The 27,622-nt window shown below is 38.8% G+C and overlaps 1 protein-coding gene across 4 annotated transcripts in view; it reads left to right on the top strand.

Moving 5' to 3' along the window:
- htt (huntingtin) overlaps positions 1-26,877 on the top strand; it is a 78,382-nt gene extending 51,505 nt beyond the window's left edge. For all 4 annotated transcript variants that reach the window (XM_041267382.1, XM_041267378.1, XM_041267368.1 and 1 more), the window contains 27 exons: positions 82-289; positions 766-907; positions 1,498-1,677; positions 1,864-2,040; positions 2,236-2,312; positions 2,652-2,790; positions 3,405-3,527; positions 4,116-4,329; positions 4,525-4,670; positions 5,920-6,097; positions 7,313-7,411; positions 7,729-7,916; positions 8,114-8,240; positions 9,987-10,090; positions 10,768-10,922; positions 11,323-11,462; positions 12,513-12,595; positions 13,946-14,076; positions 14,769-14,901; positions 15,428-15,583; positions 16,157-16,347; positions 18,065-18,179; positions 18,599-18,812; positions 19,769-19,874; positions 20,621-20,783; positions 21,381-21,541; positions 26,106-26,877. In XM_041267382.1, the coding sequence (XP_041123316.1) occupies positions 82-289; positions 766-907; positions 1,498-1,677; positions 1,864-2,040; positions 2,236-2,312; positions 2,652-2,790; positions 3,405-3,527; positions 4,116-4,329; positions 4,525-4,670; positions 5,920-6,097; positions 7,313-7,411; positions 7,729-7,916; positions 8,114-8,240; positions 9,987-10,090; positions 10,768-10,922; positions 11,323-11,462; positions 12,513-12,595; positions 13,946-14,076; positions 14,769-14,901; positions 15,428-15,583; positions 16,157-16,347; positions 18,065-18,179; positions 18,599-18,812; positions 19,769-19,874; positions 20,621-20,783; positions 21,381-21,541; positions 26,106-26,304 (4,049 nt within the window). In that variant the 3' untranslated portion in view covers positions 26,305-26,877. The remainder of the gene's footprint in view (positions 1-81; positions 290-765; positions 908-1,497; positions 1,678-1,863; positions 2,041-2,235; positions 2,313-2,651; positions 2,791-3,404; positions 3,528-4,115; positions 4,330-4,524; positions 4,671-5,919; positions 6,098-7,312; positions 7,412-7,728; positions 7,917-8,113; positions 8,241-9,986; positions 10,091-10,767; positions 10,923-11,322; positions 11,463-12,512; positions 12,596-13,945; positions 14,077-14,768; positions 14,902-15,427; positions 15,584-16,156; positions 16,348-18,064; positions 18,180-18,598; positions 18,813-19,768; positions 19,875-20,620; positions 20,784-21,380; positions 21,542-26,105) is intronic.
- Positions 26,878-27,622: the final 745 nt, after the last annotated feature.

Here is a 27,622-nt window from a genome sequence, read left to right as displayed (position 1 = left end):
AACAGAACCAAAAAAAGAATTTCTAATGTAGGTACTTTTTCCTCTGAACTGTCCAAACAGGATGCACTGTTTCTCCTCCAGGCATGTTCAGAAGAATCACTGCAGCTGCTACCAAGCTGTTCAAGGGGGATGGCTGTGAGGGGAGTTTTTACAGCCTGGACAATCTGAACAGCATGATCCAGTCTCTGATCACCACTCACCCCTCCCTGGTGCTGCTGTGGTGCCAGGTCCTGCTCCTCATCAATTACACCAACTATACCTGGTGGGCAGAGGTGCATCATACACCCAGGCATGTGTTGCACATCCTCAGGAATATCAGTACCGGCCTGCTTTTTTTTTTTTTTTTTGCATTTTACCCAGTTGCATTTGAAGCAATCGGTAGAATGCATTTCAAGTAAATTGGCTCTAATCTCATCTGTCAAACATGACACTATTTTTTGTACTTAAAAAAAAAAAAAAAATTCTTATGTTCAGGTTTCTTTCCTGTAAAATACTTCTTGTCTAAAATGCTCACATTTCTGTGGCATTATAAATTAGGGTACTATGACAATGTTCAAACTGTTTTATGGCATGATATAATACAGAGCTGTCCCAACATTTTTTTTTTAGGTAGAAGTGCCAAGCTCTTAAAGAACTCGAAAATCACAACCGCAAATTTAATAAAATCCTAACACTTCCAACTGAAAACCTTAAATGGATGTTGGTTTAGCTTGCTAACCTGTAAAACTTACTAAATAAATGAACAAGTTGGTTCTTTATCTACAGAAGACACAGCCTGTCCAGCACTAAGCTGCTCAGTCCACACGTATCTGACGACAGTGATGAGTCCAAACCAGAGTCCAAGCTGGCCATGTGCAATCGAGAGATCGTCCGGAGGGGAGCGCTGATACTTTTCTCTGATTACGTGGTCAGTTACAGGAATAGAGTGGCTATTCCCAACTAATTACACTGCTTTAACGTGGATTGTTCTATTTATGTGAATCCATCGTAGATTAAATTTAAGTGCTTTTTGCATATCTGTAGTATCTTCTAGGAAGACATTTCAAGATTACAGGATTTAAAAGTTCAATATGTAACTCTAGTAAACGCTTACTTGCCAAAGTAGTCAAGTTTTGGTCGCCACAAGTTCCTCAATCGCATCGGTACACAATGGCATGCTTTTTAAATCTGCTCAGTTGCTGAACTTTACTAATGTCAATTACTGATTTGAAACTGTATATAGGTGCTGTATTGTATTGTTTTAGGACAACAATGTGTGAGTGCATGTTGAAGGTGGTTTGTCGTTCATATTCAAGCCTTAAAAATAGTAGGTTTTGGCTGCTTAGACTTAGAAAGGATTCTGACAGGCTTTTGATATTATTCACTTAATAAATATATATATATATATATATATATATATATATATATATATATATATATATATATAGATAAATATTATTTATATATATATATATAAAATATATTTTTTTTTTTTCTCTTTTCCCCTGTTATCTTTAGTGTCAGAACCTTCATGATTCCGAACACCTGGCATGGCTGATAGTGAACCATGTGCGTGATTTGATTAATCTCTCCCATGAGCCTCCGGTGCAGGATTTTATCAGTGCCATCCACAGGAACTCTGCTGCCAGCGGGCTTTTCATCCAGGCTATTCAGTCACGTTGTGAGAACCTCTCTACGGTAGGTTTAAACGGAAGACTGTGCTTTTCTGCAATGTTTTTCTGTAATGTTTTGAATTACATTGGGCATTGCTGGATGCCTGATTTTTAAATTTGCTTCAGTAACACAAACATGTACAGACTATAGACATTTAATGCAAAAATGTATAGATTTACACAAGTTAATGATTTTTTTAAATTTATTAAGCCGACTGTGCTGAAGAAGACCCTGCAGTGCTTGGAGGGGATTCACCTCAGTCAGTCAGGCGCTGTGTTGATGCTGTATGTGGATAAATTCATCAATACCCCCTTCCGTGTGCTGGCTCGCATGGTGGACACACTCGCTTGTCGAAGGATAGAGATGCTCCTGGCTGAGACTTTGCAGGTAGAGGGGGTGGGGAACTCTGTTTCTCATATTTTGTTTTTTAGTATAGAACTATATATGTTGCAGCTCTACTATTTTAACTGATTAATTCAGATCACGTTTTCATTCCTTGACCTTCTTATGTTAGAATCTGTTTAATTAGTCGTGCATGCAGTAGTATTTAACGCATATAATGACTGGTTTCTCTTCTTACAGAACAGCATTGCCCAGTTACCACTTGAGGAGTTGGACAGGATTCAACAGCATCTACAGAGCAGTGGCTTAGCTCAGAGGTAGGTATTTTTGAGTCACTTCTCTAAAATTATTGTGATAGGGTTCCTTCTTTAAAGAGTAAACAGTTTTTTGTCTTTCAATTTTCTTTTTTATGACTCCAAGGTATTGCGTCACAGAGTTTGGTAAATGTTTCCCAATTGTAGTCTGCAGCTAGTTTTTAGCTAAATTCACGGTTGAATGTGGACTGCTATCGGACTGCCTTGTCTCCTGTAAGCTATGACCTTTCATCTCCCCACCTCTGTACTATCTAGAATTTAAAGCTGATAGCATCAGGTGACCCACATCTTGTTTTTGGCAATTGTGTGCCTTATCGATATCCCATACCTGCTTTTGTTTAGGCATCAGAGACTGTACTCCCTGCTGGATAGGTTCCGGGCCACAGTTTTGGAGGACTCTGCGAGCCCTTCGCCACCAGTGACGTCACACCCCCTAGATGGGGAGACGCCACCTCCCCCAGAATCTGTCACCGCAGACAAGGCAGGTGTTGCTTTCACGAACCTTGCAATAAAACCTTTTTTTTTTTTTTTATCTAATTAGTAAAACTGGTATCAGGAAGGTAGGAGTTTGCTACTTTGAACAACTCGGTGCCCAAACCCAGGCTGTGTAAAGCCCAGTACACCTTTGCAGTAATCCTGCTGTTCTGTTTCCAGAGTGATGTGGTTTGTATAGAAACAGATTTATAACAAATTAAAAAAAGGGAAAAAAATGTAATTATAAATACATCGTTATTGCAGGCCTTTTAATATTTAATATTTGGTATTAAAATGTTTGTATATGTTACTGCCAACTGCTGTCCTATGCAGGTATTTAGAAACCAGCAGTGGTCACTAGGACAAGTGTGTGGTGATTTTTTTATTTTTTTATTGCATATCTTAATTATTACTCTTAATTGTCAGTACAGTAGCTGTTTGTTATAAAGTGACCCTAAGTGAAACCAGTTATAAGCCAGTATGATAATGGTTCCTGTTTGCCTCATTATGCCATTTCAATAGCACTTGCTCTCTTTTCAGTCATTACAAGTAGTAAAGCTGTACTTGGTTGTTTGCTTGGAGTATTCAGCGTTGACTGGTCTTCCTGTCTTGTGTTTGAAGGATTGGTACGTGATGCTGGTGAGATCGCAATGCTGCACGCACACAGACACGGCTCTGCTGGAGTCGACAGAACTGCTAACCAAGCTACCCCAGGAAGACCTCTGCTCCATCATGGTATCTAAGGTAACTAAAGAGAAGTGCTATTTTAGTGGGATAATAGTCCAGTATTGCAGTATGCTGACACTTTTTTTCCTGTGAAAAGTGAAAGGTTTCATTAGATTTGATATTATTATTATTATTATTATTATTTCATATTTTTCTTGTTTGTGGATATTGTATTCTTTCCAATTTTTTTTTTGTAAACATGTACGTTATAGTATGGTTAGAATGCTAGTGACTATGTAACTATATATAACCTGCAAACAAGAAAAAACAAACATGTTTCTGTTGACATTAACTTATCTTTTGATTGTATTACAGGCATTTATAATCAAATGTGGTGGTGCAGTGAGTGAATGCACTTTGTTGTTTTTGTTCCCAAAAACACATACTTCCTGTTAATATTCCCATAAAAAAATGTTTTATGAGAAATAATATGCTTTTTAGTTTCACCCATTCCAGATTGTAATATGAGTTAGATTAGCCACAGTGTATAAACCACAACTGTAGGTGTCTCTTATTAAACTCATAGTAAAACCAGGAATGGATCAAACCGCTATGCAATGGGAGTCTTATTGCCATCCTTGAAGTGTGTTATGTGTTTGCTTGCAGGAATTCAATTTGAACCTACTGGCCCCCTGTCTCAGTGTGGGTCTCAAGAGAGTCTCTGGAGAGCAGGGCAGTGCCCTCTTCGAAACCACACTCACGGTAACCCTGGAGCAGGTTTCCAGCTTCTCCCAGCTTTTACCCAGCAGCCACCAGGTGTTTCAGCCACTGTTGTCACCTGGAAATACCACCTACTGGAACAAACTGAGCAACATCTATGGTAAGTATTGTAGATATTTAATTATTATCCCCTACTGGGGATTCAGACCATTCACCAATACATTTGCTAATAAGATGTAAGAAAGTGGATTTTAAAGTATTGGATAGCACGGCAGCTGTGAGGCATATGCTTGTTAAGTACTATGCATAGACTCCTTGCATTGCGTGGTATTAACTAGGGGGTGCTCTGTTACAGGTGAAGTGGGCTTATACCAGACTATAGTTAGTCTCTGCAGAGCTTTGACCCAGTATCTGCTGTCAATCCCCAAGCTACCTGCAGCGCTTCACATCCCCAGTGACAAGGAGGTGGATGCCACCAAGTTTGTGATATTGGCACTTGAGGTAAGGCATTAAATGTACATGATAGAAATGGTGAATGTCTTAAATTGGTTTCATAGTTTGTTAGTCAAAATGTTGTGGGATAAAATTGAAATTGTGAAGAATATGTATCGCCTTCCTTCCTTTTGCCCTGTGAAACAATTGTGACTAATCTCCATAGTCTGGTAATGCATTTTTTAAAGGTATGCCAAACAAATAAACGAAAGGCCATGGGTTACCTTGGTTCTCGGGTCAGTAGCATAGACAACTGCAAATTAATCGGGCTGGGCGGTATTATCTTGCTTCCACTCAAGTTTTATTAATCAGCGACTTCATTACAAAGGCTCAGCTATAATAGAAAACAAAGTAATCTGCCAGTAGTGTGTTCTAAACTGCGTTACAATTAAAACGGTAAATAAAAATAAAACAGAAGCACAGTAAGGATTGTTGCACACTCCACAACATCTCCTTAGCTACGGAGGCTATTAATGTACAAAGTAAATTAACACTGTAAAATCTAACTATTGCATTATAACAATTGACAAAACTAACAGCACTTGATCATTTACTTTAATTGAGATAGTCTTTCAATATATATGAACGCAGACAATAAAATAGTGACGCTTATCTCTAACTCGCCCATACCAGGAAACAAAGGCAAAGGCTTATGGTCACTGTTGTCTGTATTAAATTACATGAACTTTGAACAAAAAAAGTTTTTGAATCTGTCCTCATTTTTACTGTGTATGCAATTTAAGTTCTTCAAATCGTAGGTTCAACGTTTAGTTTAAAAATCCCAGTAATCTTTGTTGTATCTCATCAATTGCACTATACTACAAGGCATGGGGTTATTTTCTCAATATCGGTAGGCTGTTTTCTTTTAATTACCAAACAGACCAAGTGGTGCTGCTGCATAGACATTACATGCTGTGTGTACTTGTATAATGATTTTGATATGGCGCACATAAGTAAATAAGTCTTGTTGAATTTACTGCTGCTTGCTTCCGATTTAAACACCACATCATTTAATAATAATGTGGTGAGAAAACACTTGTTAATTTTTTACGGAAAGTAACTAATATTATTACTTAAATTAAAACTCTAACGCGTTATATTAACTCGTTATTAAGAAATGTAATATTATTACAGTATCGCGTTACATTACTAACGCGTTACCCCCAAGTCTGCATTTAGGTAGTCTGGTTGTACTATTGGCATCAAGTAACACGTTTTGTAACTTCAGCTGGTAACATGTGCTTGTCTTTGTCCCCAGACTCTGTCGTGGCGCTTGATAAGTGGACAGGTTCCACTGAGCATTGATCTCCAAACTATCCTGGATTGCTGCTGTCTAGCCTTGCAGCACTCGGGGATATGGAGCTTGCTGGCTTCAGCTGCTTATGTTACACATGCCTGTTCATTTGTAAACTGCATCAAGTTTCTCATCGAAGCAGGTCAGTGGAATCTATCAGTGTGAAGCAGGATTTTACGTACAAAATCCTAACTGTTAACCACATAGCATGATAGTGCACATAACTGTATGTTCAATATTTTCTTACAGTAGAGACTGTTTATGCATGTGAAGTCTTAGAGAAAGCTAGAAGAAAGTTAATCCACAGTTGTAGCAATATCTGAATGAAATGTATTTTATCAAAATAACAGTAACTGTATTTCTGTTCCCTTACACATGTGCAGTAAACACTAAGGTTTATGCTACAAGTAGAATTTATTATACAAATGCTCAAACATGCAGTAGAAAGGTCTAACTTACAGGAAAAAAGTCAAGTAAGCAAATGGTTTCTTTTATTGGCACGTATCTAATAGGTTTCACAAAAGTTGAACCTGTCTGTGCTCAGACAGGCCGATGTCCTATGCTGGATAATCCTAAATGAAAAAAAAAAGAAAAAGTTCAATTTATTTATGGTGTAGTACCCTGTGACAAAGTGCCTGCCCCTGTGTATATTATCTGTTATGTTGCATGTGGTTTGGTAAATGTTGGTGTATAGTCATTGGTACACGGGATATAAATAGGTCTAACACGAGTGTTTAAAATGCATATTTGTATTTAGGCACGGGATTGTACATCACTTCACGTACATTTAAAGTAGTTAATATGTGAGCACGAGGTTGCACATAATTAATTCACGTGCTGGGATTCAAGTGAATAATTAATTAGTAATTGAATCCCAGCACAACAGTATGTATAGATGCATGTTTTCACATACTCACGGTTTGGGTGTTCGGTGAGTGGAAAACGGGAGAGAGAGTAGGACAGTTAAAATATCAATTGCTATTGCATGCTGGTGGGACCAGCATGATACTTGTTTATCTATCTGCTCACCTGTTTGTCTAGTATTGTCCGTTTTGTGTGTCTATTTATTTTGGCATGAAGTGCCGTGTCCTGTTTCTGTTTGTTTGTTTCAACCTTTTATTTACAATAAACCGGTGCAAGCAGGCGCCATCATCATTTCATTTCATCCTGTCTGTTGTGTATTTCATTCCTTCCTGGTTCTGTCGCCGCCCACGTCGGCCATCTCTGTGACATACCCTCATTTTAGGGGCATAATGGAAGTTTGTTCTGTGGAATCTTACTATATTTACATGACTCTAGTCTGGTTCTGTGTGGTGTGTTGATTGGACTTCTCTGACACATGTTGGCTTCCGTTCAGTGGCAGTCGAGCCTGGGGATCAGCTTCTGCGTCCGGAGAGGAAGAAGATGAGCAGAGCTCAAGCAGCTCAGGATGAGCTGGACGCTGCTTCCACAGAGAGTGAGCACAGCTGGGTTCTGCTCAATTTTTCAATCACTAATTTCAGTCAATTTTATTTGCTTATTAAATGCACCAGACCAGTCAACTAATATGCTAATATGTCTTTCTGTAAAGTTAAAGAAGATCACGAACATCCCCCTGTCGGGACTGACTAAATGATTAATTAAATAATTAATTGTAGCAGAAACAAATTAAAATGTTGCAGAAACTCCATTATCAATTTATGTTAATCTATTAATGTTTCTGTTAGACACCTGGTTGATTTAAATGTTTCAAACGAATGACTTTTTATCCCGACTTTTATTTTTTTATTGAAGTTCCAATACACATCAAAAAAGCTTGTGAAACAATGGCTGAACTGGTGGAAAGCCTGCAGACTGTCTTGGCTTTAGGACATTCTAGAAATGAAATAATCCCAGCGTTTCTGACTCCTACACTCCGCAACATAACCTTAAGCCTGGCGCGACTGCCTCTTGTCAACAGCTACATTAGAGTTCCTCCCCTAGTAAGTACAGCAATGTCTGCCACGCCCTGTGATGTCTTTACATTTACTTAACTGATCATATGAACTGATCACAGATTACGAAGTGCAACATCTGACGTACAAAAGGCTATGCATCTCTGGTAGCTGTGCTATAAATCCTGTATCTGTATTAGAATATATCGATGAAACAGACAATCTGAGCCGGTCATTATTTACAGGTCTGGAAATTAGGCTGGTCCCCAAAACCTGGTGGAGAGTTTGGCACAGCTTTTCCCGAGATCCCAGTGGAGTTCCTGCAGGAGAAGGATGTGTTCCGGGAGTTCCTGTATCGCATGAACACTCTGGGTAAGGGGAAGAATTCCCACATACTGAACTGGGGCTGCTGAGACTTCCGTAATGAAGTCTTAAAAAGCAACTATGTACGGTGAATTAAATATCAGTTATCTTAACCAATGTAATCTTCTACTTGGATTCACTTTGTATGCCATTTCCTGCTACAGTCATTAGATCCTGGTAATTCTGTTTAAAAAGCATAAGGAACCTATGTTGCCTCAAAAGGGTTTATAAACATGTCTTTTCTTTGTTTAGCTGGTACACCAGTGTGTAACCCCCCCCCCCCCCCGCAACATTGCCCCCAGTGGATCTAAGAAACACTACCTTTGTTCTTTGAGGTATTTCTAACTGACCTATGAGAGAAAAAACATGTTTAAGAGCAATTTTGAGGCCACAGACTTTCTTTGAAGTTGCCAGGATGTGATGCGTGAAAGGGAAAATAATACACAAAGTGATTCTGAAGGAGAAGATGAATATATTAGTTAAGGTAACTGTGCACCATGTAACTTCAGTTACATATTGCTGACCCCATGCATGAAATTAAAGCCCAGATTAAAGTGTGCATTAAGTCATTGATTATGTAGTTTTGTGCTTTATATTAGTGCAGATATGGTATGTAGGCAACGTCGACGTGTTGCTCAGAACCTTTAGGCCTTTGGATTCGCGTTAGACAAGTCACATCAGTTACAAATATTTTATTCCCGATTTATTTATTTATTTTTTTTACAAATTTAAAGCTGCAGATTTATTTAGTTTGAAAAATTGTCATTTTTGGGGTTAAGGAAAAGGGGACAGGGATGGAAAAGCGATGTTTGGCAATTTTATTGGTTTTTGTGTAGATGCCCTAGAAAGTGACCAGAACATAGCATATCCTTTTATGTTTTGTGTAATAATTTAAAAATAATTTCTATGTTAAACCTACAGATTTAGTTTATTTTCAGATTTATTTTAAACATGTTGTGTTTAGATTCCATATCAATATTATAGAAAAAGAAGCTCCATTTAATTTTCTAGCTGGCTTTGTGAGAATCATTTTAAGTGCTTTGTTTTTGGCATAACATGTTAACAGTAATGTTAATTAAGAAGCATATTTCAGATTAAAATGACTTCTGTTTAAAAATAGTATTGATTTTTTAAATTATTATCATCAGTGTCTTAAAGGGACATATTGTGTGGACTCCCGCATATTCTTTTCAGTTGTTAATTGAACTCAAGTATTGATTTTATTTTATTTATATATGTATTTATTTCTATTTGAGATGTTTTCTCATTTGAATGCAAGTTGTACCTTCCTATTTAACTACTGTGCACAACAGTGTTTTAGTTATGGGATCTTCTGATAAAATTGTAATATTCTTAATTTTGAAAAACAAAATGATGTTGATGCATTCATTTATGTCGTTAAATGCGTTTGCAGTTGGGTCCTGCTTGAAGTAGGCAGTTGGCAGTGCTTTGAGATCTGTGTTTCAGGGACTAGCTGGATTTAAGCCCACGACTTTGTGATCTGGAGTCTTTGTTCATAACCACTAGGCCATTCATCTTCTGTGTTTCCAGATGAATCCAGCAAACAGATTTCATAGACCACCTGTAACGTGCACAGATTTTTATTTTTATCTTCCGTGCAAGGATAAGGAATGTTTTAGTGTTTACTATTCAGTCTCATCAAACTGTATTTTAGGCAACCCCTATAAAGAAAATGCTTAGAAAGATAGTGCACTTTCCAATGAGTCTGTTACCGTGATTTGTTCCATGTCTAAGGATGGACAAATCGCACTCAGTTTGAAGAGACCTGGGCGACCCTCCTTGGTGTGCTGGTGACTCAGCCCATTGTTATGGACCATGAAGAGGAAAACCAACACGAGGTAATGAAATCCCAGGGTAATTAAATGCCAAATGGGATTTGCCAAACAACTCCTTGAAAAACAATCACCGTGTACTGTCTCATGAGAAGCTCATACCATCATACTGGGAAAGTGAACAGGATTTTTATTAAGATTTCGATCAAAATAATGACCTCAAAATGCTGTAAACATTCACCTTTGTCTGCAGCAATTTTAAAGAAATCCAGAATCAGAAGTCTACATTTATAATTGAAAGAAAAATGTCTTATGTATAGTTCAGTAAAATTAGCAGTCTGCAATTAACTAGACAACACAATTAGCTAAAATGGCACATCAGTGAAGGGGGTTAACAATAACTCTACAAATACATTCTCAACTTTAAATACTCACGCCAACTTGAAAAGCATTTTTGCAAATATCTTAGGTTAGCAAAAAAAAAAAAAAAAAAAAAAAAAAAAAAAAAAACATGATACTTTTTTTAATACACAAGTTTTCTAGGTACGTCATTCTGTCTGGTATGAAAATAGTACTTTGTTTCTTACCAGCAATTCCTGGGACCTTTTTCAGAGGGCTTTAAATATATTTTTAAATACTTTTTGGATGGATTAAACAAAGATTGATATTCATACAGCTGCTCTAAAGAGTTGCTGTATGTCCTAAGATGGATATGGTGATTTGAAACTATGTTACATCAACAGGAGGACCTGGAGAGGACCCAGATCAATGTCCTAGCTGTCCAAGCGATCACATCCTTGGTGCTGAGCGCCATGACAATCCCAGTGGCAGGAAACCCTGCCGTCAGCTGCCTGGAGCAGCAGCCGCGCAACAAGGCATTAAAAGCTCTGGATACCAGGTGAGGTTTGTCAGAAAAGGAAAACTGCTGCTGCATCAAAAAATGATCAGCAACTATGATGGGATGACATACATTGGCAACACCATATCAACGCATTGACCTGTTTTAATCCAACAGTCACTCGATCTAGATAGGTTTGCAATGAGGTGTTACTTCAGGTCTTAGGTCTCTTCTCTCTAATCTCAAAGGGTATTACTAGCCAGGTAATTTAGTGATTCATTAGTGATTTAAAAGCCAGTTTCATCTTGCCGCCGGTAATCGTTTGTTTTCAGTAAAAGCCTATTGAAATCATGGTAATTGTATTGGATGGGTTTACAACGCTAAACTTCTATTAGGGAAGTGTCCAGCACAAAATATTCTCCTTAAATATACATCTCTTAAATATTCTTTCTGTCCCAAGGTTTGGAAGAAAGCTGAGTGTGATCCGAGGGATTGTGGAGCAGGAGATCCAGGCGATGGTGTCAAAGAGAGACAACATAGCCACTCATTACCCATATCAGGCCTGGGACCCCGTTCCATCCCTCTCTGCTGCAAAAACAGGTACTGGGGCTCAACGCAACATGAACCACCTGCAAAACGGTACATTTAAATAAAGATCCAGAAACTGTGTTGGAAAACAAATTGTTTCAACTAAGAGATAAGATTATTAATTTATAATACCATTTACTGAAGGAAAGATAAGTAGTGTTGTTAATAATGTAAATATTGGTCGAATAAAAAAAAGAGTTTATGATGCTTGAACGTAACCAGAAACGGATAAGGAAAGAAGTTGCCTAATCTTTAACGTAATGTTTACCAGTTTCCTATTACTGTAATTGGAAAGTAATGATATCAGACTTGGTGTTTAGATTTAAGCTTGGGCCTGTTGCTCCTTGTCAGTTTTGCTGTTCGTTTTTTCTGGCTTTCACCCAGCTTGACAGCTTGCTAACACAGACTCTGATGTCAGTTGACTTGTGCAAAGACACACATGGAGTCCATGTGTGTGCTGGGAAAATATAAGACTTCACAGTCGTGCTAAGGCAGCCATCTGTCTGGCAGGGACTTTTTCAAGCGTCAACCATCCTCAGTTGTTTATAGGTACAGAAAAAGATGGCAAGAGTGTTTTGCTCTTCATAAAACCTCTAATTCATAAAGGTAAAACAACGATCCACTTGCATGCAAACCTCAGAAATCCTGATTAAATCTAAATAACTAACTTTCAGATAGGTAACTATTGTCTTTTACATATGGGAAATATATCCTTTTCCAACTGAACTGGCAGGTGAAAGCTATACCAAAGCTGCAGCAGAAAGCTATATTACCACTGCTAAATGGCAATGCCATGGTTGAGCTATCGGCCACATAAAGAGCAGAGCGCAATTCAGCTAACCCATCTTTCCTTACCATGTTTGATTGACTGGTTGTAATAGGTGTTGTAAGTGATATTGTTCAAAATCACGTTTTCTTAAGTAGATTTATTGTGTGTGTCTTTGTCAACAGGACGCAGCCCCGGTGAAAGAAGTTAATTAAGCAGTAGTCATTATTTCTTTCCTACTAAGAAAGGAACTAGTGCAGCAAAAATAAAATACCCAGCTTGTCTTTCCATTTTAGGTACTTTAATCAGCCATGAAAAACTGCTGCTGCAAATCAACACTGAACGGGAGATGGGGAACATGGATTATAAAATGGGACAGGTAATAGCAGTGCCCATTCAAATGTGATAATCCAGTGTTTATAAATGTTCTTAGGTTAACCAAGACCTTCCCTAAAACATTCCTTAAAACGGTCCTTAGAATTTTGTGAACAAGCTTTCTTTCTTTCTTGGTCTATCAAGTATTGTTTACTGTAAATATCCCTCACCGGAACGTTAACTAAAGATCTTTATTTGTTAAAGTATTATTAGTACTTGTAATAGGTACGTTGTTAAACCAACTACTGATCTAACATCAGCACAATCCCGTATTCAGTATATACTGGTAAGTACATTTTTTGTTGTGTTGTAATGCTATACTACGCACAGAGTTAGAAATCATTACTTACAAATGTGTGGTAGTGGTTGTTTTTTGGTTTTAATATTATTTTGAAAGAAGTCTTGTTTACATTTATAGCCCAGTATTTTACTAATTGTACCTAATTGTGTCTGACTTTGTAAACTTGGCAGGCTACACTTTACAATGTAAATACTTTTGAGAACTCTGACAGATAAAGGGTAGAATTACATTTTCAGCCTGAAATATTTTTTGTTGAGGGACTGGGGTCGGCTGTACAGTGCATTCTAATTCTATTGTAGTGTGCATTGAAAAGTATTTAAGTAAATGCTAATAATCTTATTACTATACTTATTTTTACATGTTGATACTGGAACTACAGCACAGTCCTCTCATTCCAATACCCTACTGAATTACTAAATATAAACTTAGCATCTTTAATGGCAGATTGGAAAGTTCTAAAATACATCCAGCGTGGTAATTTCTGCAGTTTGACTGAAAGGGTTCAGTAAGATAAACCTCATATATTTAGATTCTATAGATTCTGTTTTAACCTAACTAGAGTGCTGCATTGGCTCTGGTGCTTCACTGGGTTAGGAAGGCAGGGACAGAGTCACCTCTCTGTGCCAGTGAGCACCTGCAGGGCTGGCTGTTGTACAGAGTCAGGGTCAATTCCTCTTTTTATACTCCAGTTCTATTTGCAATTTCTTTTTAAAACCAATTTCAAATTCAAATTCCTTTGACTTTGTTGCCACTCTGAGAAGCTCATTTTAACAGAATACTGCGAATCGCAATTTTAATCAACGATGTGTCGGAATTGATTTAAACGGGAATGGGAATTTGAATTGGAAATTTCTTTAAATCAAACAAACAAAGTTTGTGGGTCCAGAGGTTGGGCATTCTAAAATGGTTCAGGGAATAAAATAATTGAACGCTGTAAATAAATCATTTCACTCATTACTGCATTACTTAATAGTAAGTAAGAAATGCATGCACAGCTAAAGCAGTGTGGTAGGTACTGTTTTCTTTTTACAGGTATTGGTGTTTGTGTTGCAGGTGTCCATTCACTCAGTTTGGCTGGGAAACCGCATCACACCCTTGAGGCAGGAGGAATGGGATGAAGATGAGGAGGAAGAGAGTGACGTCCCCGCTCCAGTGTCGCCTCCCACCTCGCCCATCAACTCCAGGTCTGAAGCTTCACTTCGCTTTTTGCTTACAAAATAATTCCAGTAAATGTTATCTGATATACATAACTGTCCTATATTTCATTGCTTAATTTCTGTGGGGCAGCGCTTGGTATTGTACTGAGAATGAGAGCCAGAGTTTGAGTTCATTTAAAACTCCCAGAAGTAAATCCTCAGTAACCAATAAAATGTCAAATACAAATTTGCCATGTATGTGTCTTATGATTGAAAATGCAAGATTTTTGAAGTGATGGCTGTACATATTAGGTAAGGTTTAGTTATTTTGTCAGCTCTGTCTAACAAAGTATAGTGTAACTGATGTCAACTCAACATGCTCTGACAGTCTCAGATTACCAAGACACTTGAGGGTTGATTTGATCAACTTATTCTCCCCTAGCATAAACCAAAGTGGATTTTTAATACAGAATTGTACTTCACTGGTGAATTCCCTTATTTTTTCCCCACTGGTGAATATCCCCTGTTTTAGAGGTAATCCCAGTAAAATGAAGTATAGGTGGTTGATGCAATCTAGTTGAACAAAGTATTCCCCAGAGTTGTGATAATGCCCTTGTCCAGGTAGGATATTGATAGATCAAATTGACCCATAACTTTAAATACTGTGTCAAGAATGCTGAAATAATAGACTCTGCTAAATCCGGGATACTAAAGTAAACTGTAATTGAATCTCTTGATAGGAAACACCGTGCTGGTGTAGATATCCATTCCTGCTCTCAGTTTCTCCTGGAGCTCTACAGCCAGTGGATTCTGCCAAACAACCCAAACAACAAGAAGACCCCAGTCATCCTGATCAGCGAAGTGGTCCGCTCAGTAAGTGGAATAGTGGGGGAAGCACTTCCCTTGAGTAAGCCACGTTTGTGATGACTGCTCAAGGAACTGTCAAATTGATCACTGTAGACATGTGATCCCTGTATGCAGGTGGTCTCTAAAACAGGATTGTTTGTAAGTAACCCAGTTTAATGTCATTTGAGAGTAACAGAAAAAAACTGAAACTGAAATAATTACACAGTTTGATTATACCCAACCATTTACCTTACTAAATTAATTGTAAAGACAATCGGATGGTTCACAGACCCTGTAGCCTTAAATGTAACATAAAATATTCCAATTAGTGCTAATCAGAGCTTGAAATAAACCATATATGTTTATTACAAAGTTGATTCAGTAACTGTACTTAAATGTTTCAAGAAATGTCAAGTTTACTGCAAAAACAGGGACTGGAACCAAGGTGATTGGTAAGAGAAAATGTGGTGCTTGTAAGTAATCACCCCTTAAAATGAGCATTAAAAGAACCAATGATACAATATTTCTCCATGTCTTCATTTTACCGGTTCAGCTGCTGGCAGTATCTGATTTGTTCACCGAGAGGAACCAGTATGAGATGATGTACAGCACGTTGACAGAGCTGCAGAAGGTACACCCCGCTGAGGATGAGATCCTGAATCAGTACCTCATACCTGCTATTTGTAAGGCTGCATCTGTCCTCGGCATGGTAAGCAGTAATACATTTTATCAAAACAAGGGGAATCTAGAAATTAAACTTTCAGATATTGGATTTTCTTTCCTTTTGATAGGATCCAAGTTGATCTCAATTTCCAGGGCTGGTCAATCTTGGAATAATCTGTGCTGGAGAGAAGTATTAATTTTACTGTGTGAATAATATTTGAGATTGGTTTAAGATAGAAATGTGCTGCCGGTCTTCTTTACAAAAAACATCCACCTTGGTTTATTTTGGAAGGAGAGGATATTGTTTTCATGGTGCTGATGGATACATGACTGCAGAATTTCCTTTAGAAAGTTCCAGAAAAAGCAGGAAGTCAAGAACAACAAAAATCTTCAAGCCCAAAGTCATCTCTCTTGTGTTTTATTGTTTTTTTTAGTAGATGATTTTGATTTTTTAATTTTTTTTTTTTTTTTTTTTTTTTTTTTTTTTTTTTAATCTTACCATAGATAGATGACGTAATGGCGTCTCTCTTCCCTTTTCCCTCCTAAACGGTTACCAGATTGTTGTTGTTGCATTGAACTGTATATGAAGCTCATTAGTCTCTCCTGTTTAATCTGTCAGGACAAGGCCATAGCGGAGCCGGTCAGCCGCTTGCTGGAGACCACCTTGCGCAGCACCCACATGCCGAGCCGCATCGGAGCACTGCACGGCATCCTCTACGTGCTGGAGTGTGACCTGCTGGATGACACAGCCAAACAGCTCATCCCCATCATCAGCGACTACCTGCTGTCCAATCTGAAAGGAGTAGCACAGTAAGCAAGCTCCCTCAGACACCAGTGCTGGAGCTTTAGATTGACAGTACGTGGGGTGGTGTTAGAAATTAGAACCCCTGCCATAACTGTGTCAAATTGAGTAATAGGTCAAATGTTGTTCCTCTTGTAAGCATCTGCTGTCATTTGGAACAAAGGATTTCAATGGCAAATTGTAGTTATATGACTCTATACACTAAAGGATGTTTTTGTAAAAAAAAAAAAAAAAGATTAATCTCTTTCTGGTTTATTGAGTAACAGGTTTCATGCCAAAATAAACAAATAAACAAAATGAACACTTGATTTTCTATTAATCAAAAATCTACACAAAGTATTTATGCTTTTAATTTGTTTTTTTTGAAAAGCCTCGCTACATTCTAATATTTAAGGCTAGAAATATATCTATACATCCTTTGACAACAGCAACCTTTTTTAATTACTGTTTTGTTGTAAAGGGCAGTCTTTTCTCATCATCAGAAGCTTAGGCATGGTATAAGTTTGACACTAGTTTGAACAGTTTTGCGATACATAGAGGCTAATAGTGGTTTCAAAGGTCAGCTCATCAGTAGAAACTGTTTATGGCTTGACATGTGAACTAATTTATTATTGTTGTCAGAGCTATTAGGCCCTGTCCCCACTATGCCTTTAAACCATATTAGTCGCCTTTAAAATGACCTAAAAGTGTTAAATACGGTTAGCGACCACACTGCGCAGCGTTTAATACCATTCTCGAGATCCAGTTCTAAATTAGATCACATCAGGTAGTCAGTTTTATCAGAAGTGTGGACACTGTAATGCCAAAGTGAATTTTTGTGTGTCCTCCAGTATCCCTAAATGCTCTGATATGGTTGGGTATTCATTTTTATGCTTAAAAAAACAATCTGTCCAGACATCTGTGTTAAACTAATGGGGGAAATAATAAAAGTACAATGTTAAATTACGCAACTGCAAAAATGAAATGCGAGTTAAAAGTAGGGTCGGATGAACAATTCACATCATTTGTCAGCTCTGTTTGAAATAACATGGAGGAGACCAGAATTAGGCTCAGGCAAGATATGAAGGTAAAAACCAAAGATTGTTTTGTAATTAGAGCTTTTTTCTGTGTTTTAATTATGAAATAGAATCAACTCAATTTGTTTAAAGAGACGTCACCTGATTAAAAATAAAACCCGAAAACTTCAAGCTCTACTTGTGTGTGTTTGCATTTACTTTTTTCAAAATACTTGTTTTATTTCTTTTTAGCAATATGGACCGCTATTAATATGGGACAAAAAACATTTTTTAAAAATAAAGTACAGTGCATGATGGTTTGCTATCGTAATCAATTTCCATTGTTCATTGCGCAGCTAGCAACTGTAACTGAACTGTTTTAATAGTGTTTTGTACGCATTAAGCCTGACCTAAACATGAAACGATACTTCAGTGTGGGCGCTTTATGCTGGACTAATTAGAATGGTTTTGAGTACAGTTCTCAAGATTGGTTATGTAGTGTGGACAGGGCCTTAGACATTTGCTTCCTTTAAATGTGCTCTTGGCCTCCTTTATTGTGACAGTTATTTGTGAAATACTGGAGGGAACATACGTGATTTTCACCCCAGTATCTTTATTGAATTGTTTTAGTCTATAAAGCAAAGTCAGTTTTATCGGCTTTGTGCCACAGTGGATTCAAGGACGTAGCTGGTATTGACTTCACATTATAACTGTATATCTTTTATTGCAGCTGTGTTAACCTCCATAACCAGCAGCATGTGTTGGTGATGTGCGCTGCAGCTTTCTACATGATTGAGAACTACCCACTTGATGTGGGGCCAGAATTCACAGCAGGAATTATCCAGGTATAGAAATGTGTTATTCCCCCTTTGTGATGATCATCAGACACGTCAAATAAAATAGCACAAAGGGTCAGATTTGTGGAAAATTTGTTTTATTAGAAAAATGAAATAATAATGTTAACTTTAAGAAACTGATTATCGGGGAAATTTGTCAGCAGTTTACCCCCGAAGTGGAGAATTCAATAAACAACATCACAACAATATTTAGAAGCTTGGTTAAAATAGCTTGAATGAGTTGTAAACAGCTGCTTGAAAGTTACCTTGTACTGTATTTCACAGGGCTTGTAATGTTCTGAAACCAGCAACAAGCAGCTTAGGACCATTGTTTCTGTTTCATTTTGATCGTAATATTTATTTATGTCAAATGACGTTGCTACTGTGCTTTGTTAAACTCAGCTCATTTCAAGCTGTTTTGCTTGCAGATGTGTGGTGTGATGGTGTCTGGCTGCGAGGACTCCACCCCCTCTGTGACCTATCACTGCGTCCTGCGAGGGCTGGAGCGCCTCCTGCTGTCCGAGCAGCTGTCCCGCCTGGACGGGGAGGCGCTGGTCAAGCTCAGTGTGGACCGGGTCAACATGCCCAGCCCACACCGGGCCATGTCTGCACTGGGGCTCATGCTCACATGCATGTACACAGGTAAAGTGTAAAGAGACAGAATATTTCAACATGGTTGCATCACTGAATAATAAGATGTTTATTTTTTTCATTCTGGAAAATGCTGGAGCATTTTTTCAAAAGAATACATTGTAACACACCCGTCTTATTTTTTTCCAGCACTTTGGACACTGAGCTCTTGAGAGCTTTGAATTATCCTAATCCTTTTTGGCGGGTATATGAATGGTTACTATTTTATACACCCACTAATTATATAAAAAAAAAAAAAAACACAAGCTCTCTGAAGCATGTTCTTTTTAGAGCATACATGAGAAGGATACGTGTGTTTTTTGTTTGTTTGGTTTTTTTGTTTTTTTTTATTTTATAAAAGCTTGAAGCACTGGGACTGACCTACATGTTTTCATGCTACAATAAACTGCATTTCTAAAATGTATTAGCTGGGGTGTTCAGTGGAACAGTAATATAGGTCTTATGGGAACATCCTTATTAAATCTGGTAGTTTGGGTGCTAGTCCCGTATCACTCCTAGCTAGAGTACCAGTTATCTATATGTGATTAAATTATTGAAAGCATCTGAACCTTGAAACATATTGTACAGAGGCAACTGTCCTCACATAACTATTTTTTTCATGCACATTTTTTACATCTTGATGGCTACTTATTCACTTGTGATTATACTCGTTTGGGACATTGTTCAGTACACGCAATTTGGAGTAGCAGAATCTATGGATATGTGAAGGGACATGTAGTTGTGTTTATACATTTATGTGAAACTTACATTTTTACATATATTTAGAGAACAGATAGGATTCATAGTAAGTCATGGTGATCTGTCTTACAAAAGTTAAAATTCTTATTTATGAACTCAAATCGATGTGATTTCATTGCCTTTTAAGAAACAGCAGCTGTTGTTGTTTGAACAAGCAGGTCGTCTGCATGGTTAGAAATGTCTTGACCTGTGTGTTTGTTGGTTGATAGGGAAGGAGAAAACTAGTCCCAGTCGAACATCTGACCTTGATACCACTGCTCCCGACAGCGAGTCTGTCATTGTGGCCATGGAGAGAGTATCTGTTCTCTTTGATAGGTAATTAATCATAATTAAACATTTTTGTTTTAAACTTTCCAGTGTGAAAACTGTTTTTCAACCAAAAAATAAATACCAGTGACAATACAATTGTAAACTACACCTACAGCTGTGGCCAAAGGTTTTGCATCACCTGGAATTTTAGGATTGAGACACTGTTTATATATGTATGTATGTATGTATGTATGTATGTATAAATATATGTATATATATATATATATATATGTATATATGTATGTATGTATGTATGTATGTATGTGTGTATGTATATATATATATATATATATATATATATATATATATATATATATATATATATATATATGTGGACATAATTTTTTATTTAACATCATGTAATAAAAAAAACTACACAATGATATTGAAAAAGTCAACTGGAAGCCATAATAGTAGTACAGTATTTCATGTTAGATTTTGGAATGTCACATTTTTCAATTTGTGTCAGTTTTTTCATTAAGTATATGGGAAAACTTCAAAGTGGTATGTAATTCAATATGTTAACATAACATTATTCAGCAGATGTCATTCAATTTTATAAATCAAAATTTGTTCATTTTATAGAGTGATTTGGCCATAGCTGTATATGGTTACTGTGGTCCCTACGCCCTGGGGATACTTAGCATTGCCAACAGTTTGACTTTTTTTGGCACAAAAAGTTTAAAAGTAGAGAACCACTTTAAAGAACCAGCTTTGTTGCCTGAGGTTTTAAACTGGTCTCCTGTGCTCAGAATCCGGAAGGGATTTCCCTGTGAGGCAAGGGTAGTGGCCCGTATCCTCCCCCAGTTTCTCGATGACTTCTTCCCACCGCAGGATGTGATGAACAAAGTCATTGGCGAGTTTCTGTCCAATCAGCAGCCTTATCCTCAGTTCATGGCAACTGTTGTTTACAAGGTAGGTACACAAACAAACCTCAGAGATTTCACCCGCCTCTTTATTTCTGTATCATAGCCAACTTCTTCTTTCAACAATAACTGCCTTCATAAACGTAGTTTGAGTCGTGTCAAAGTGCAACAGTGTGTTAAATTAGATAGCTCTAGGTATCTGTTTACAAGTAAATGAAACTGGGCAGAGAGCCTGGTCTATAGCTGTGCGTGCAGGGGTTGCTGGTTAACGGAGGTGTTACAAACTCTTTAAGTGCTGACCACATTCAGTACCCTGTTACTAATGTAGGTCACATTTTTTAGAGTTTTGCATATTTCTAGAGAACCGCTTGTCCAGTTGTGGTGAAAGCTGCTGAGGACATTCTTTTGTTTAAGAGTGTCAGAATCTTGGGGTATGTGTATTTACAGCCATAACGGGGAATGTATGTGACCGACTTACTTGGTGTACAGTATAGTTTTTGTAGAAAATATCTCTGTTCATCTCTACTAATACAGCTACACAGCCACATTTTAGTTATTTTAAGCTTGTTAATTATGAAATAATATTCAAAGTCAGGATGTTTTCCTAAAGATCCCTAAACCTTGTTTTTGCTGTCCTCCCCGGTAGGTATTCCAGACCTTGCATGCTACAGGACAATCCTCCATGGTCCGAGATTGGGTCATGCTTTCGCTCTCCAACTTCACTCAGAGGACACCCGTCTCCATGGCGATGTGGAGTCTTTCCTGTTTCTTTGTCAGCGCTTCAACAAGCCAGTGGATTTCAGCCCTGTATCCTTGATAATTCACTATACTGTATATTGTATGCTGTCTTAAGATGGGTTTGGAATATTTTTTTCACTTTTTAAACAACAACAAAAGACAACTTATTTCTGAATGGCAAAAATCTTCAGCATTTCAGTACATGTTAAAACAGCATTGCTTTGCCATGTTCCAAGCAAAATCTAGGGGGGAGGGGGGAGCTGGGAGAACATTGCCAAAACATATAGGTACATGTTTAAGATAGTAGTTCCCTATCAAGTATGAAATGTAACCATTACCTCATTGGTATTAATCCTTTGATAACAGCTAACCTAAATAGAGATTTCAAAGCTGCATGGATTGCCAGTGATGCAGTCGCGGCCGCTCCTGAGGGGATTAAAAGACTGCTGCCACTAACATAGTCATTTTTCCTTTCACTGCCTGAGAGCAGCAGACGTGTCCAGCTTCGGCTGGGGCGTGGTCTAGAGTGACAGAGGGTGTAGGGGATGTGTACCTACCCTGTGCTACAGGCACCGAACCGGTACTAAACAGCATTGCTTGTCATGCAAGTCTTTAACAAGCTGAGACATTGTTTGCTGTTTGCATTATATCTGGGGTTTATTCCTGTGTCACATGCAAAGCCAGCATGCGTGTCTTGTACCAGGCAGGCCTTGTTGATAGTCCAGTTACTGTCTTTAACAGGCTGAGGCAGCAACTGTACATTCTTACTGTACATTGCTTGCTGTTTGTATTATCTGAGGACGTGGAATCAGATCGCACATCCCCTGCAGTTAAGTGCTCCCTGTACGGCGGAGCTTATGCCTGGTCTACATAGGGTCCGACCTGTTGCATTAGTGTACAGTGGTGTTGCTGCTTGAGCAGACGCCCCTTGTGGGCAGCAACAGTATTGTACAATACTATACCCACCTGGTTTTACAGTCCCCAATCTGGTACCAAGCAGGCCTCGTTGACAGTCCAGTTGCTTTTTTTTAGCAAGCTGAGGCAGCAACTGTACATTCTTGTGGTACATTGCTTGCTATTTACATAATGATTGGGTTTTATCCCTGTGACATATGCAGGGCCAGCATATGTGTTGGGTGTTTACTACTGTTCAGACCGGCTACTCACTGCAGTTTAAGCACAGCCCCCCTCCCTTACGGACCGACAGGACACCGCTGTGGTGTCTCAGGAGGTAGCAGCTCTGCTGCAAAAACGGGCTATACGTATGCTACACCCTCTCCAAGGGGAAGGAATTGTTCTACTCCATGCACAAGCAGGATGGTGGCCTCGGACCAATCATCGACCTCGGACAGGTCAACCTATTCTGAACTGAAAGAGGTTCAAAATGTGATGATGCAACAGCTAGTAGCAGTTATTCAGGCCAGGCAATTGGTTCACCAAGGTGGAACTCAGATGCATATTTCCATATCCTCATAAAAACCGGCACACTTGATTACCTCCGGTTTGCTTTTAGGGAACCAGTTTTGTGGTTTTGGCCTCACTCTAGCACCCCATGCCCTCCCATGCAGGGAAGCTACGCTGGCCCCGTTTTAACCAGTTTCCAGTTCAGACATACGCTCACACATAACTGTTCATCGTCCACCTTGGACGGGGCTTGTGGTGAATCTGCAAAGAGCCAGTTCACACCTTCTCAGACAGCCTCCTGTCTAGGAGTGCCTGAACTCCGGGTCCATTTTGTCCACTCTTGTCAGACAGCAGAGTGCAGAGAATAGTCGCCTGTCAGAGCTATTCAGCTCAACAGAGTGCTTATGGTAATAACGTTTCAGAACTTTTGGGCTTGAGGGTAGTGGCTTCTCGGACCCTAACTTGCATGTACCCTGTGCAGTCCTGGTTCAGTGGCAGGGTTTTTCAGCCTGCATTGAACCGCGGCTGCCCGTTGGCAGTATTCTTCACTGTCTAAGGGCACGCTCTTAGTGCAAACAGCCTGTCCATCTGCACCTCAGCATAGTGTTGGGCAGAGTCACCAAAAAGGGACGCCATCACCACAAACACATCCAGCCTAGGCTTGGGGCGCTGTGTAGAATGGCACTCTACATAATGGTTTGGAACTGCAGGCAGTTTAACTGGCCTTGTAGCATTTTTGCAGAGAATTCGAGGGAATCATGTGCTTGTCAATGCAGACAACTCAACGGTGGTGGTTATGTCAACCAACAGGGCGGCCTCAGGTCCCCCAGTCTCCATCAAGTACAGTAGCCCACAAGCTGTTGCTCAGGGTGCACAATCACCTCCTCTCCCTGCAAGCAGTACACCTGCCCAGGGTGATAAGCTAGGCAGCTGACCTTCCAGTTCTGATGTAGCTACTGAGCGACCAGCTGTGGAGCCTGCCTGAACTTTACGACCTGCTCAGTCACATACAGGAGACATTGTGGCATCCCAACCCATCGAGCCTGTGGCTCTGGGCCTGGCCCCTGAACGGCAACATTTGAGCCCTCTGGGGCTTTCTGACCGGGTTATTGACACCCTGCAGAATGCCAGAGTAGCGTCCACACTGCAGTTTTTTTGCAGGACCTGTTGATAAAGGGAATAATCCTCTATATTAAAGGTCTATTTGGCAGCTGTTCAGCTTGCCATATCAAAATTGATTCAGTCTCCTCAGGACCTCAGTTTTCTGGCAGGGCAATTTTTAAAAGGAGCTTGGCGGCATCGGCCGCTTGTGAAGGACGTTGCCCCTCGTTGGAGGCTTAATGTGGTGCTTGAAGCACTTATGAGGCCTCCCTTCGAACCCTTGCATTCAGCTGAGCTGAAATATTTATCTTTGAAAGTGGTTTTCTTACTTGGAATCACATCCGCTAAGTGTGTGGGTGAGATGCCAGCATTTTCAATTGCGAAAGCCTGATTAATTTTTCAGAAGCCAAGACAAAGGTTACGCTTCGTACCAGTCCTGCTTTTTTGCCGAACACTATCTCAGCATTCCATGTCAACCAGTCTGGATTTGGAGGCTTCTTCCACCTCCTTCCAGACTGACAGAGAGCTGCAGCTCCATACGCTGTGCCCAGTCCGGACCTTGCCGTGCTATGTTGATAAGATAAAAAGTTGGAGGTAGTCTGCACAGTGCGTTGTCTGTTCTGGAACAAAGTTCATGATCAAGCCCTGTCCAAATGGATCACAGGCACAGTCAAGGCTGCCTATGAGCTTGCCAACTTGCCCCCTCCAGAAAAGCACACTGCTCATTCCTTACAGGGGTATGGTCATTTTATAGGTTTTATTCCAGGGTACATCAATGCAGTGGTGTGGGCTACTACCCATACCTTACTAGGTTCTATCAACTGAATGTCGTGGATCCACAAAACCCTGGGTTTGGAACAAGAGTGTTAAGAGCAGCCTCGAGTTCAACGCTTACAGCATAAACATAGAGGAGAGTTCTCCCTCCATTTTTTTAGCGGGGGGCGCAGGTGCGACTGTGTCACTGGCAGTCCGTGCAGATTTGAAATATCTATTCAGGTTAGACGGTATCAAAGGATTAATACCCATGAGGTAATGGTTACATTTCTATTTCAGGGAACCAGGGTTATCATAATAACCCAACGTTCTCTTTTGTGCATTCATATCTTGGCAGTAGAACAATAAGAAATGTATATTCAGTAGACAAACATTTATTCACACTGTTGAAGGCATGTGGCGTGGTATCCCGCCTTTTTATGTTTATTAGTGTTTTATGTTGTATGTAGTGTGTTAATGTTGGTGTTTATGTATAAAATACACAGGATGTAAATATGGGTTACGAGCACAAGTGTTTAAAATGTATATTTTTATTTAGGCACGAGGATTGCACAGCACTTCACGTGCAGGTAAAATAATATGTGAGCACGGGGAATTGCACTTTTATTAATTCACGTGCTGTTGTACCGAGACTCCAGTTGAATGATTGATTAGCAATCAAGTCTCGGTACAGCTGCATAAAAACAGCGTGTTTTCACTCACTCGGGGTTGTGTGTTCGGGAAGTGGAGAATGGGAGAGAGAGAGGAGTGTGTTTTTAAAAATAAGCAATTGCTACAGCGTGCTGTTCGTCCATAGCCTTGTTTAGTGTTGTCCATTTTATTTACCTTTTTATTTTGGCTTCAAGTGCCATGTCCTGTTTTGGTGTGCTGTATTTGTTTAAATCTTTAGTTTTTATTATTATTATTATTATATTATTATTATTATTATTATTATTATTATTATTATTATTTAATAAAACAATGAGAGCAGTATTTGCGTCTCAATTTTCATCCGCCAGTCCTTGTTGTGGAGTGTGTTTCTGGTGTAACGTCATCCCTGCAAAGCCATCCTGTTCACAAGGCACTAGTGAAAATGTTTGACTATTTGACTTTGACAAATTGCCAAAAAATTGCTGAGTGTAATTCAAAAGTCATCACAAAAACTGAGAATTTAGTTTTTTATAGAATACCTATGTTGAAGCAGAATAAACCAGGAATTAATTTTTAACTATGTTTAATGTGAAAACTACTAAGTTTCATGTGACCTGGGATATATGTGCTAATACACAGGTATATTTGTATGTCAAGTGAATGATCATTATTTTTTTTATTATCCATTTTATAATTTTTACATTTCCTTAATCCACCACCTTAGCCTTCCTCATGTTATCAGCAGAATGGGGAAATCCGAGCTTGTGGATGTCAGCCTGTTCTGTCTGGTGGCCATGGACTTCTACAAACACCAGATTGATGAAGAGCTGGATCGCCGAGCCTTCCAGTCCGTGTTTGAGGTGGTAGCCTCCCCTGGCAGCCCCTACCACCGCCTGCTCACCTGCCTGAAGACCATCCTCTGACTGCCTTCTGAACACTGCCACGTGACCGAGCAGAGTGAGGAGAGGAATCTGAAAGACTGCTCATGTGAGATAGACTTTAGAAGTACTTTGCAGCAAGACTCCGCTCCACCCCCACCCCCCAAAAGGATCGCCTTTAGTACCATGAAAATATCAGTCTTGGAATGTAACATTGTGCTTGTACTTCTCTCACTTCTCTTCCCCCCACCCCCCCCAAAGCCATAACCTACATGGCAAAACAAAAACAAAAAATCTGCACTATATTGTAATCTTCTGGCACTTGGAATGAAAATACCTAGAAGGTATTTTAGAGCAGAAATAGGACTGGTGAGCTATGAATTAAAAAAAAATAATAAAAAAAGACTTGGTATACTACAGTACTTCTATTTTTAGGCAGCTTTTTGTTACAGAGGATGGAACTGATCATAAGTTGTTTAAAGACAAGGGCTGTACTGCGTAATATTGTTAAATGATGGATTTGTAGTTTTTAATATATCTCGCCTCAACAGTGAATAAGGTACAGCAGGGAGTTTGATTTAACATTATTTTCAAAGTAAAAAGTTATACATAGCCATAGCAAATCGTTTAGTATTATAATATATATATATATATATTATATTATATATATATATATATAATATATATATATATATTATATATATATATATAGGCTGCAATATATCTATAATTATATAATACAACGGCTGCAATTGTCTTATGATTTCACTGCAAAATGAAGAAGCTTGTTTCCCACTGTTAGCATGCTATAATCATCTTGTCCTGAACTTGCAGTGATGTCATGTATGTGTTTGTTTGTAAACTTTAACACACATACTTAACCACAAATGTTTCATTTTTTCTCTTTCTCTCAGGATGTAAGATGTGATAATATTGAATAGAATTGTCTTTTAACTGAAACATTTCTATATCATGTAAAGTATGTACAATTGTAAAACCTGTGGTGTAGTAGATGTGTGTAAAACAAAGAAAAAACAAGGCCACTTTTTTATGTCTATACATCTCCTGTGTTTGCACATGAAGAGAGAATGGAGTTGATGATGTGTGTTTGGCCTGTTTGTGGGTGTGAAAAGTCATCCTGTTAATTCATTCCAGATAAAACCGTTATTTAGCTATTGTCTAATTTAGTACAGCTTGTATTATAAACTTGAACAGATGGGGCATATCTTAATCTCATACAGAAAGGAGTGAAGGGTTGTTTAATCCGTGGGTGGGTTACTTTCCTGTTAACATGAATGTTTAAAAAAGAAAACGGTCGATTAGAGAAATAGGATGCTGCAGCTGTTGTACCATCTTTTACATT

Source organism: Polyodon spathula, chromosome 1 (genome assembly GCF_017654505.1).
Source record: "Polyodon spathula isolate WHYD16114869_AA chromosome 1, ASM1765450v1, whole genome shotgun sequence".
In the NCBI taxonomy this organism is placed as follows: domain Eukaryota; kingdom Metazoa; phylum Chordata; class Actinopteri; order Acipenseriformes; family Polyodontidae; genus Polyodon; species Polyodon spathula.
This window is presented reverse-complemented; position numbering and strand designations above follow the sequence as displayed.